Raw genomic sequence first — 13,791 nt, forward strand, 5'->3', positions numbered from 1 at the left:
ATCAATAAGTACAGAATGAAGAGACTATAAAGGGAAAATTAGCCAAAAGAAATGAGACAGATGGGCAAGATGATTTTTCTGTACTTGAATGTCTGACCTGTTAGTTGGTCGTCGCCTGCAGCAGGGGCGATGCGAATGTATGGTGTTGTAAGCTGAGTCACGATTATCGCAGCTAAGGCAAAGGAAGATTTCCAGGTCAGCATGCATGAGGAAAAAAAAGCCAGACTGAAGCTAGGCCAGCAAGAAGAATCTTGTTCAATATTAATTGTCTCAACTTCTTATAAACAAACAAAAACCCAAAACAAAAGAAACAAAGAAAAAAAACACAGGTTCCTTTTTTCATCTCTAGCTGTTTTAGTTTGTTAGTTTGGTCACTCTGATATTAGTGGACTTTTATATATTAATTCAGAAAAAGGAATCAAAGTGCATTACTTAAAAATAATGAATCTGAAGTTACAAGAGACTGAGGCTAAGCTCTACTGGCTACAACTTTTCTGTTTAACTAGAAAATTTAATGCTTGTTCAGATTTCTATAAAATTAATCCTGCAAAGCATTTTATTTATTTATTGGTACTTAAATTTTCACAGTATATTTTCCCTACATTTATTTAAAATACCATTTTCATGTAGAATATTCTTCCGCCACCCTTCATGTATATTTTTACTTGAACCTTCTCTATTGACATCCTAATTTTTCCCAGACAAACACTATGCAAATGCTTAACTGAGTATGTATATCTTTTCTCATGCTACCAGTTAAACACATCCCCAACTCTCTGCCAGATTGGTTTTAAATAGGTTTATATTTTCCCACTAAGACACAGAAAAGCAAAAAACAGAACTGGCTATATGCTTGTTGTCTCTTGGCTGTTTTTTGTTGGGCTGTACCAACTGTTGACTGTTAAAGGTAAGTGTTACTGTGGTTCATGTTAATGAAATCTCATGTTTCTTTGTCTGCCAGCAGCTTTATGACTGCCTTTAAATGGTTAAATGCACTATGGTACATACATATCAAAAATATAAAAAATTAAAAGGTCAGATCCAACATGATGCAGCTGTAAAATGATGCAAAGAAAAATATTGGAAAATTAAGGACAGGATTATATGAAAGATCACTAATTTACATAGAACAGCCTGGGTGCTATTAGAAATGTGGCAATGAGTGAGGAAAATAGATCATCTACCATCTGCAGACAATTAAACTCAAAACCGCTGCTGCATAATATTTTGAAATATCCCTCTGCAACAGTGAAACAGTGTTGTTAGTAGCTGCTAGAGTACTGTTGCTATTGGATTTAAAATGTTATAATATCCCTTTCTTTCTCATAATTAATGAAAGCCTCCTAATGTTGTATGGCTAGAATAATAACATCTCTTGCTTGAGAACTGGTGTCCTTAGAGATGCCAAGATGGGTTCTATCCAGACAGTAATAAGTCATATCACGAAATATGTTCTTAATATAAATCAAGAATCAAGAATCATTACTAAATTTATAGAGGTATAACTTAGCAATTTTTTGTTTTTCAACCTTATCTTCAGAGATTTTTCCATCACTTAGCTTAGAGAAAGAGCAGAAATATGAAGGCTACATGTCAAGCAAAATATGAAAACCATTGTTAACTTCATGAAACTGTGGGTTGATTTTTTTTTTAAACTATTTTGTCACAAATAGCAGGACACCCTTTCTCCATACATTTGTATGCACACTGAACACTCACAAAAGTAAAAGAAGCTTACTCTAAAACATCAGAACACTCCACATCATACAGATATTAGAAGTATAAAGGAAATGATCCTTCTCCCCAAGGAGGCAATGGAAAGACTTCCTTTACTTCAAGGAGTGCATCAACATGTGAAATTAATGTGACACAATAAACTCCAGAATATTCACCCTGGAGTTAACTGTTCCTGGGTCCAGCATCTACACATGTGCTCAGGACTGCATCAGTTTGAGCTGGGGAAGACCAGCTCTGGGCTGGCAGGGAACACGGGGGGGGGTCAGCCCTAAACTCTAGGTGGTAGTGGCGGTATTGGGACTGGCTGGGGAACAAGGGTGCAGAACCTAAACAGCCATGTGACGAGGCAGCAAGCAGCCCAGCACTTTAGCACCCTTGTGCCCCAGTCAGCCGGTCACCATCTACATGCGCATTTCAGTGCAGTTACTTACTTTGCTGTAAGACAGTACTGTCCCTGACAGTATTATCTTATGGTAGAGTTAATTAATTTACTGCACCATAATACCAGTGCATGTGTAGACAGTGACACTTTACTCCAGAGCTAATTAGTTAACTCCGCAGTAAAGTGCCTATTAGATGCACCCAACAGGAGCAGGACTGAGCCCTTCAAATATGCAAAATTACATTATAATAATTATTAGGATTTTTATATGATCTCTTGTAGTGCATCATTGGATAAATGATTTCTTTTATGTAGGTAATTATAGCAATATGAAACACAAGGCCAAAACATGTTAGCTTAATTTGTTTACGCATTAAAATAGATTGTGTTTAGTAGTAACATTAGTATTAACATTTTTGTTACCTATTGATTTTATTTTTCTATATTTTCTTGAAGTTTGTATCTCTAGCTTGACATCAGTAAATGAACTTTGTATGCCTTGTGTACGTAAGAGTGTGTGAGAGGGCAAATGGTGAAAGAATGGGAATTTTTGCATGAAAGTATAAGAAGATTGAACTGTTTGTGTAAGCAACAAGGTGCCAATGTACGAGTTACCAGACAGTAACCTAATTAGACTAGTTAACTGATGACTAAAGAACTCATCTGTGATCAGGTGCAAAAGAAGATAGTGAGAAGAAGGAATTCTGCATATCCTCCCATTTGATCTACACAATGCTTCAAGGTTGAGATATCAATTCTGAGATACCAACTTTACTGGAATGACCTCAAGTTGAGATAACAAGAAGACAGATGAGAAACAACATCTAGATGAGAACTGAGAATGGAAAAACCTCAGTGCTGAACACAGACTTAAAAATCCCTATAAAAGTGGGATTCAACAATGCTGAGATGGGGAATCCACTCTCTGCAATCTCCTGGAGCACAGGCACATCTGTTCACCCCCACTCCCATCACCCTCAATGAACCTGGGCTGGCTACCCAGTGCTAACATTGAGCAACATCTGCTGGTATCTATAACATCTTACTGGAGTGGTTTTGTCTGTGTGTCTGTATACTTGTGTGTTTCTGTTTGCATGACTGGTGTGCCCAAGCTTATGTATCTGCTTCATGTAATCAATAAACACATTTTGCCTTATCCCCTTTTATAAGATCTTGCTCTTGATTTGAGTATTTGGTAATTAAAAGTAACACTTTAATATTCACGTTTAATAATAGCTTTAGTTTTGAGGTCGGCAGCTGGAACACACTAGTAATATTCCGAAACTGTTATGAATTGAGAATTTTTTTTAAAATGTACTTTAAATAAAATAACCTGCATTTGGATGCACTTGGGTATACCAAGGCTAGGGATATATTTTGTAACAGAAAGCCTGTAAACTTTAGGATACCAAACTATGCGAGACACAGAGCACTTTGGTTCTGATCAAGCAAAGCTACTGAACACATACTTGTTACTAGGGGTGTGCGAAATGAGCCATATTTAATTTGGATTTGGATTCAGCCTGAATCAGGGACAGTGATTCAATTAGTTGATTCAGATCACTGTCCTGATTCAATACAGCCAAATACAAATCTGAAGATTTGATGCCGATTCAGAGAAGCAGCGATTTGGCCATAGACACAACTTTAAATGTTTTTTTTATATACGTCAAGGCACCAGGCATGGCTCGTGAACACTGTGATGGTGGGGTGGATGGAGCATCCCACAGAAACATGGTGGGGGGCTCTCTGCCTGCTCAGTGGCGAACCTAGAAGTGGACTGGAATTAAGAGGCATGCGCATGATCAGAGGTCAGGAAAGCAGACCTTACGATAACAGGCTGAGAGCCATGGGGCTCTTTAGCCTGGAAAAGCGCAGGCTCAGGGGTGAACTGATGGCCACCTATAAGTTTATCAGGGGTGACCACCAGGATCTGGGGGAACGTTTGTTCACCAGAGTTCCCCAAGGGATGACGAGGTCAAACGGTCATAAACTACTACAAGACCATTTCAGGCTGGACATAAAGAAGAATTTCTTTACTGTCCGAGCCCCCAAGGTCTGGAACAGCCTGCCATTGGAGGTGGTTCAAGCATCTCCATTGAACACCTTCAAGAGCAAACTGGATGCTTATCTTGCTGGGATCCTATGACCGCAGCTGACCTCCTGCCCTTTGGGCGGGGGGCTGGACTTGATGATCTTCCAAGGTCCCTTCCAGCCCTAATGTCTATGAAATCTATGAAATAATTCCATTTCACTTCCGGGCCCACCACTGAGTGTGCAGGGGGGCCCCTCTACATGCCCCCCAGCTCAGTGATCATCCACAGAGGGACCCTGGGAGCACCCCCAGACCCAGGAGGCACCAGTCACCGAGCCAGGGCACAGGGGCCCTGTTCCCTGGAGGACTCAGAAATGGACTGAAAGTGGTTTTGGTCCACTTTTGGGTCTGCTGCTGAGTGTGCTGGGAATCCCCCCATGGGACGCTCCCTCTGCCCCACCATCTCAGCATTCATGAGCTGCCTGATACCTTGAGGTATGTAGAAAAATCATTTACATCTGTGTCTATGTCCAAATCATTGAATCTTTCCGAATCTCTCCAAATCTATTTGGAGAGCTTAAAGGGTCTCCTGATATGATTCGGTTTCAGAGATTCAGCCACTGAATAGGGGCAAATATCCACCAAATTGAATCAGTGACCAAAGCTTCGCACAGCCTTACTTAATACTAAGCACGTTTTTATCCCATCAACTTCAGTTGCAACTACACATGCCCCTGTACATGCTTACCTATAGTTAATCTCCTGCTGAAGTGCTTTTTTGAATCCAGGGCAAGAGTGCTCTGAATTTTGCAGGATTGAGCCCACAACATGTAAAAAAAAATGAGAAAGGCATACAACATGCCATGGATAAAACTATGACAAAACCCATTGTTACAATAGATCCTGAATAAGGTCTCAGGAACTGCACAAAACCTTCTGGGTAATCTAGTGTTGAAATAATTGGGGGGGGGACAACTAATGGGCTATATATTCGATGCTCGGGTCAGGTCTTGGAGACCCTCTTTTGATCCTCAGTACAGACTTCTAACCCTGCTGATGGCACTTCCTCATTATAGACAACCAGGTGGCTTTGTCAAAGCCAACTGGCTCAGCTAAGCAGCCGGAGTCACCTAGGGGCAATCTGGACCTGGGTGGGAATGGTGTTAACATGTTCTTTGAACTCATTTTAAAATCCACAGGACTAGAGCTGCAGAAACTTTCTAAATCCAGGGAATTTAATAACAAAACATCAGATAGGCTGGAAGGCCAGGTTCTTTTATTTCATAGGATGCAGCTTATGGATGAAAAAGTGGTTCAGTCAATGAAATTATTTATATATTTAAGTGTCTTCAGGATCAGGGCCTTAATCCATATGGCATCCTACATAGGTATATAACTCTAAGTGGTTTCATTAACATTGATGGGACTAGTTAGGACAGTGGCTACAGTATAAGGCCTTCATTTAGAATCTGATTGTGCCAACTTTATTCATGATGAATAGCCAAAGATGTTTTCCTTGAAACTTTAAAATCTTTAAACTTCAGTCTTCAGGGATGACTTGAGTCCCAATAAAAATGCTTCAGAAAGCTATGACTATGTTAAAACCAGACATTTTAATGATGACTATTTTGCAACCTTTTCTATAAGGAAGCACAGGTTTCCATTGTAACACACATTTTGACACAATGAATACTCAATAGACCCCTGACAGGTTATCGTCTAATATCTTCATCTATAAAAATAATCACAGCAGTAAGGGTTAGGCTGTGTAATTCCTCACAGTAGGAATTTGTACTACCCCAGGGAGAGCTTTGACAGAAATCAACTCTTTGGTTTGAGCAGTCTTTGTTCCTCAGAGAGGCCTTCAGGGTGAATGTGCAGGCTGCATTATTTGTTGGATGGTTTAGCTTGCTGTCCAATGGTTGTTCAATCAGCTCATCAGACCAAAAGGAGTGGCACCGATGTGGGGCTATGCTTTCTCTCCCCAGTGCAGCTGAGATGACCTGTGTTGCAAGAAGGTTAACAGCTCCTGCTGTTCTCCTAAGCCTTTGTGTAGAGAGTCAAGGGCAGTCCTCCTCATACAATTTTACTAAGTCCAGGCACAATCCCCTACAAGTTAAAATATATTATAGTCTCCAATTCATTTCGAACTATTAGTAAAAGCAGTTTGCCTCTGCTGTGTCTTGGAAGTGCATTTACATAGTACCCGACGCTTTATGGAAGCACTTGATAAAGTTCTGCAACTTTAGGATTCCAAAGCACAACTAGGGGAACTCGTTTCCGAGTCCTCGCAAGAGGCTCTCTTATGATGTCACAAGTTTGACAAAGACATAAAATAAGAGTTGGCAAGCTGGTCAACTGACTGCATATTTTTGACTGGTCAAAGATTATAGCAATTTTACAAGAAAACTACATTTTTTGTAGTTTTCTTGACAGAAATATGATTTTAAAATTGTTTTTTGACATATTTCTTAATGGAAAATTTGTGCTTTCTTTTTCTGTGTATTATTTGGACCTGTTGGCAATTTCTAAAATCATTTTTACCAATATTTGACTGGTCAATTGAGTGAATTTTATTTGACTGGTCAAATACCCAACCCTACATAAATTTCTCACAAATATGCTTTTAAAACATGAGGTGTACTGAAATTAACAGTTTAAAACACAAGCTACATTTCCAACACCCACTTCATCAAGCAAGTTACCTTGAAATGGCCTGTTGCTATGGAAGCTATGTAACCCTCTCTTCTCAAAATAAGAGGGTGAAGAATATCGAGTCAATCGAGAGATCCAAGTGGTTGAATATCCATTAGTGATTAAGCACACAAATCTCCAAATAATTTAAAAACTGGTTAAATAATGAAAACACATTCATCTAATCATTTATCATAATTTGTGGGGTAAATTAATCAGTTGCTGGACTCATTTATGCCCCTTGAGAATGATGTAGTATTTTGCTTTGAATTAAATTAGTCTCTTCTCCTCAATTTCACTGCCCTATTGTGAAAGCACTGCAAATTTGCTATTATTTAGTGAGCAATAGTTTAACAAGTTGGATATAGGGACACTGTCCTCATTTCTAGAGAGTTAGAAACTAGCTCCAAGGAGTCACAAAAAATCTGTGTGTCACAGTTAAGGGCTAGGAGCAGCCCATCCTCATTTTAAATTTCTAGACATGAATAAAAGGAGCCAAGCCCTAGCTTTCATTTACTTTGAAATAATAAGATTCTCAGCCATCTCATCTAGATATCATAAAAATAGATGCCTGTAGTACTTGCTGCTAAAAAGTGAAATCTATACATATTGGCTCTGCACTGGGATCAGTATGTTTCATTTGACTAAGCCACATCAGGTTATGTTCAGTCACTTGATATATGATCCATCTGAGCCCTAAACAACAGAATTAGTTTTTCTTGCAGGGTCTCATAAGGCACCCAAAACAGAAGTACTGTTCCTACCACAACCAATGTTACCCTTCTTGCTGTCCTTCAATTGCTAAATAATATTAGCTATTGCAACACATTCTGTCAGGCCTCCTTCCTGTCTTCAAGGAGACAGGCTAAAGAAATGGGGCTACAGAAAAGCAATTCCTATCTAAAGATAAAGCATATCACCTCAGCAATATGCCTGATCTTTTTTCTACCTGGGGATCAGGTTTACAGCTACCTCTTTACAAATTTGTGCCTCTTGCATGGTAGTACAATGCCCTTCGATACAGAATTGGCCTACCTCAATCAATGCAAGAAGCTTGCCTCCCCTATTTATAGTTTACAAGGCAATTAAAATAAGATAATCCCTTATATGTTAAGAATAATTTTTCATTACCCATGTACAAGCAGGTAGTAGGTATTTCGCTACTGGCACTTTTATATGCCTATTATATGTAAAAATGTCAAAAATATTTATTGTGAGATCATATAAAAAGCCACAGAATACATAAAAAAGTATTCAAGTTGATAATCAAAATTAAATAATAAATTGATGTTTTTTCTTTTTTTCTTCTTTTTTAAAAACAGGCTCCTTAATTTCAGCTAGATATGCAAATGATTCATTTAAAATACTGTTACAGATTTAGAGGTGTCTTTTTAGCAAGATAAACATTTCTGGAAGTTTGTAAAAAAAAAAAATGTATGAAAAAAGGTCAACAGAGTGAAATCTGGAAAACATGACGTTATATGAACATACCTTTTGTGGCCACTCTGACACAGTCAATTTTGGTTTCCTGTGTTAAAGAAAGAGGCAAAAGGTCATTTCTTGTATTTCTAAACAAAGAAGATCATCTGTGGTTCTATTTTTTAAAGTAATGATAACATCTGAAGAAAATGTCCATTTGGTATGTTTAATTAGAGATTTAACAGTTTCCTAAACAACTGCAATGCAGTCTGATACTGTGGCTAACTGAACTCTAATAAACTTGGTCACATAACATAAATACTTCACTTAACATTCCTTTATATGTTGAAATAACTGTATAAGAAATGATGCGTGTGTTTTTTTCTTTGGCAGCTCACTGACCTTGGCAGATTTTTCTTTTTGTTACAGATATGTAAGTACAGTAAGCACCAGGCTAGACAATTTAAGAAAGAAGGGGGGGCGAAAAAAATCAATGGTGTTTCACGTTTCTGCACTGTCAGTGCACTGTGAAAGAGGAGCCATTATGGTATCTGGCAGAAAACATTTCCAAGCTGTCAATGGAGCCAGCCAAACCTTATCAGGAATTGAAGGGCTCTGAGTAGGTCTGCCCAGGAAATGGAAAACAATTCTAGGAAGAATCAGCCAGATGAAACGTGATCTGCAAGGACCTTTTTACACACTTTTCATTTCAGTTGTATCTACTTATTTTTCTTGTACTGTTTGGGGAGTGGGGAGGACACAGGATGGTTCTAATTCAGTCAAGACAAACGAATGTGAAAATGGGAGTTTAAGCTGTTGCAAAGCAGTGTAACAAGATTAGACAGGCCAAGAAGAAAGATACTATAAAGCCAAAATCAAGTCTGGCTTCAGCTTAACCAAAGTAGCCACACCATTTTCCTCTTAAAAAGCAGACAGGGAAAGGAGCAGTCAGACAGAATCTCAGGGTTCTCAGAGGGATTACTGAGGAACAAAAATAAAGCAGAATGGCAATAATGCTGGCAGCGATGTGTTGTCAGACTTGGTCACCATTGAGAAACAAGTGCTATTTTCCCTCCCTCCCTTTTTCTGTAACCCTTAATCATTATGCAATGCTGTGTTAGGAAAACTGTTATTTTTAAACCTCAACCTCTTAAATTTCATGGTTTCTTCATTTTCTCATTAGCAACTAAATTGGACATCATGTTATCCAGTACCACTGATCTACTTACATACGAATATCACGTAAAACGACACCTGTCATAAGACTTACCCCATTGGCTCTGCTAGCAGCTTGGAAATAAATGCTGTAGCTTTTATGAGGGAGAAGAGGAGTGTTCCAGAAACCACTGTAGGTTTTGTTATCACCAATAGTAAAAGGCTGAGCAGCTTGAAGACTGTTGGCTGGAAATTCTGCAGCGAAGTAGTACTGAGAGTTCAGAAGTGAAGCATTCTGGAAATGAATGGGTACTGGGTAGCATTTCAGGATTTCTGTGGTCTTCTTTGTCCTTCGAGGGCGCTCTTCTTCAACCACTACTTGATAGACACTAAGTGTTTTGAAAGGAAAAAAATGAGAGAAACATCTGGGTTATTATAAAATAGCTGAGCCAGCAAATTCACTTTGACATTTTAACAGCATACCACCAGGTATTTATGGAAAGGGAGATCACAGCTGAAAGCAAAGGACAAAGTAAAGAAATACAGGGTGCATCTACACATCTAATTAGCTCCTCAGTAAAGCATTACCATCTACATGAGTATCTGTAATTAGGCACAGTAAATCAATTAACTCATCTGTAGGATAGTACTGTCTGGGAAAAGTACTATGCTGTAGCAGAGTAGTTACATGCGCTGAAACACATGTATAGATGGTGACCAGGGCTCCATGGGACATAAGAGTGCAACGGTGCGGGGCTAGCCTTGAGCTTGGGTGGAGCAGCCCCAGACTGGCAGGCTGACCCGCCAGGCTCTCTGCTAGCCTGGGTCTGTTCTGCCCCAGCTCAGTGCTCTCTGGTCCCAGCTGCACATGTAAACGCTGAGCCTGAGAGAAAAACCCTGGTGCGAATCATGCCTGAATTTATTGTTACGTGCGAACTGCATGCGTAGATGCACCCACAGGCTCCATTCAGATAAGCACATACCACACATTCAGCTGTTCTCCGTGCTGCAAGGGGGATAGCCAGGGATCAAAAATCCTATGCAAAAAAAAAGCTGAGTGGTGCATACAGGGGCTGCGCACACCACTCAAAACCAGAGCCTGGGCGGCTGGCAGGAGCACCATTGCCGCAGCCGCAGGAGGCCCCCAAAGCCCCAGGTAAGGCTGCCTCCCCTACCCCACCTGAGGGAACCTGCCATGCACCAGAGGGTGCATGACACAGATGTTCCCTGGGGACTACTACCGGTGATACAAGGTGTGCCACTACTAGTTGTCTCTGGGAAACCAAACGTCCATGCTCCTGTGGACGTGGCCACAGTGTTAATACTAAAGGTTTAGGAATTTATACTAAATGTTCCTATTCTTTTCCAAATGACTCATTTCCCTTTTGTAAAATAATAGAGGCCATAAATAGCTGAGTTTTTTATGTGAGAAATAATATAGAGTACTTTCTTTGAACACTCTACATAAAAATGCATACTGGTACTAAAATGTTGAATTAACTATTATTCTGTTTATAAAAAGTAGTTATAAAGCTATAGATTCAGCCCCTTCACCTGAATAAAACTATATGCATATAAAGATATAAATAGAGGAAACAGGAAACACACAGAAAAAAAATCAGTCAGTTGTTTGGTTGACTGTTGACATTATAATTCATTATGAAATCATACATTTGATAAGTCACAAAGTCCGTTTGAAATCTTGGTTGCAGATTAGCCTTTAAAGAGCATAAACAGTACATGTTCTGATGGCTAAAAATACAGAAGGTATGACCTGGATTCAGCAAAACACTTAACATAACCATTTGTTTAAATTGTTCTGTGTTCTGCAAAGCAACTAAATACATGTCTATGTCTTCAGTGAATTGAGGCCTACAGAAAATAGTCCATCTTCCTCAATGTTAAAAGCAGGAACAAAGAAAGCATGATTTCTGCTCATAGCTGCAAATAAAATCATAACTTTCTTGTAAGAAGAACAGCAATCTAGGATTCCAGAAAGGGAGTCAGTAAGGGTAACTGAAGTAGCACTAGATTTTTGTGTCCATATTTTCTTGCCTGCTATCTCTCTATTATATTTCAAACATATAATTACCACCACGCAACAAGATTTTGGGACGGGGAGAGGCAGTATAGTATCTCTCTTCCAAAGGGAGATATTATATATGTTTTTAAATTGGCATAGAATGAAATTATTTTGGACTAATTACTGTTATTTGTTGTTTATTTTGTATGACTAGAGCTTGGACTTCTAGACATGGACCAACACCCTGCTGTCTAGGCACTCTACAAGGGCAGACAAAAACAGGGTCTCTGGTACAAGTATGAGGCTGACACATGTAACTATTTTACATGTCCTGAACACATGCACAGTGGACTATCAAAGGACTAATTTTTGGCTGGTCATCAGGGATCAGATGTTAAAAATAACATTGTTCTGCTTACAACCTAAGTTCTTCCCTGGCTTCATTTCTGATGCAATTTTAACTTCTGATATGGCATGAATGTTTGGAGCTAAATTTATATGTTACTTTATATTACTTGGAACTATAATTTCAAGCTACTTTGAGTAAAAATTTGGCTTCTTAGCATGAGTGATTCACAACCTATTAGCTATTAAAACTATTTCAATATTGAAACAGAAGAGGAAAAGAGAATAAGAATAGCCTCTCATTTTTATATTCTGCAGGCTGCTAGTGCTAGATATGCTCTATGCCTTATCAAAAGGTAGGGATCCATGGTTTTGAATGATGTATAATAATTGATGGATGGCTAAGTTTCTCATCCTTCAATTTAGCAATACTATTTTTGCCTTGGTTTAACATTGAATTTAGCAAATCTTAGGTACTGGGCTAAGGTAAGTTTCATTACCTGTTTGAATGGCGATTACAGTGAATATTCTTTTCATTTTCCACATAGCAGTTACAGAAGAAAATGGTATATGTTTTACAGCAAAATAATCATAAAATGTAACTCTTCTCTGGCAAGTTTGTATTACTTAAGCTATGTGCACTACTCCATGTATATTCCATTTTACATGCCTTCCATCTATTCATCTTTAGATACATTAAAGAAAGAACTAAGTTGACTGGAGGAATTTCAATCTCAAAATGTCTTTTCATCCTTGCTCCATAAGACAAATTAGATTTGCAAGCATCCAGACCTCAAATCTATTTGCTCTTTAATAATTTAAGCACTGAAAGGTCAAGCAGCTCTTTTCTGTTCCTCTTTATCAGAGTCCAAGTGCTAATGAAAAATAACTAAAACCGGGCTGCAGCCCAGTTTCCTCATAGTGCTGTCTCTTTCATGTAAATTAACACATTTATAAGTACGTGGGTCAGCTGACACCTGATAGAACTTTGTGAGTGATATATTTTAATTTTACATTTGTATAAATGAGATCATCTTGATAATTAACTTTATAAGATCATTTCAATTACAATTCAAACCTTTCTCTATCTTATTGTTAAAAATGTCTTTCTTTTATTACGTAACAACTGAATTGCCAATACTGAAAAGGATTCAAGTTTAGTGGATTGAACAAGCATTGAATCAGAACTCTATTAATCCTTTAATGTATGAGTCATATTTCCCACTTGTTTAAAGTTGCAGTCTTCCTTTTCCATAGTTCTGCATTTCAACTACACTAAAGGCCACCTACCTGTACTACAAAAAATAAAACCCACATTAATATAGAGTGTGCCAAAATATAGTAGATATTGAACTTTCTTAAGAAAAGAAACATAAGTTAAAGTGTCATTTATACCTGGCTTTTCTACTATAAGATTCTATGTTGTTGGAAGTAGAATATAAAATCTTCTATAAAATCAGAGAAGAGTATTTGAGTATTTTGTTTAACTTGGGGATTCAACTGTTTCAAGTTTTAAAAAAGGAAGAAAAAAACTGTTGCAATTTTGCTTTTTATTTTACCACCCAACACTTAACTGAACTTAAACAATTATGGAATAATGAGGACATTTGGACATATACTGCAATACACACTCACTGGTCCTATCATTTTAGTTTACAAATTATTCATACTAGGCTTTTTATAAATGTGTTGAATTCTAGATTGTTTAAACTACAGGGGGCACCTCATACTTCTAAATATATATCTATCTGTCTGAAGAAAGTAGATATAAAATATAAGAGAAAGCAATTAAACAAGTCAGTTTATAGTAATGATTATATTTAGATAAATTAACTTACAACGTTAGGCTCCGCTTTAATAAGATACTTACACATATCCCTAATTTTAAGGAGTTAGGGCCTTAAAGGTTAGCAAGCTGTGATTAATCAAATGATAATTAATAAAGGCTTATTTTAAAACGATCAATAGATTTTGTGTCATTCTATACAGGGGGATGAATGT

General features: G+C 38.0%; 1 protein-coding gene across 6 annotated transcripts in view; it reads right to left on the reverse strand.

Moving 5' to 3' along the window:
• PTPRM (protein tyrosine phosphatase, receptor type M) overlaps positions 1–13,791 on the reverse strand; it is a 939,848-nt gene that overhangs the window by 320,460 nt on the left and 605,597 nt on the right. For 4 of the 6 annotated variants that reach the window (XM_019525569.1, XM_019525577.1, XM_019525560.1 and 1 more), the window contains exons 12-14: positions 9,538–9,811; positions 8,340–8,376; positions 98–172 (exon numbers count right to left, since the gene is read on the reverse strand). In XM_019525569.1, the coding sequence (XP_019381114.1) occupies positions 98–172; positions 8,340–8,376; positions 9,538–9,811 (386 nt within the window). The remainder of the gene's footprint in view (positions 1–97; positions 173–8,339; positions 8,377–9,537; positions 9,812–13,791) is intronic. The other 2 variants (XM_019525591.1, XM_019525599.1) reach the window with 1 other exon arrangement.

Source organism: Gavialis gangeticus, unplaced genomic scaffold (genome assembly GCF_001723915.1).
Source record: "Gavialis gangeticus isolate Ggan-Ray unplaced genomic scaffold, GavGan_comp1, whole genome shotgun sequence".
In the NCBI taxonomy this organism is placed as follows: Eukaryota; Metazoa; Chordata; order Crocodylia; family Gavialidae; genus Gavialis; species Gavialis gangeticus.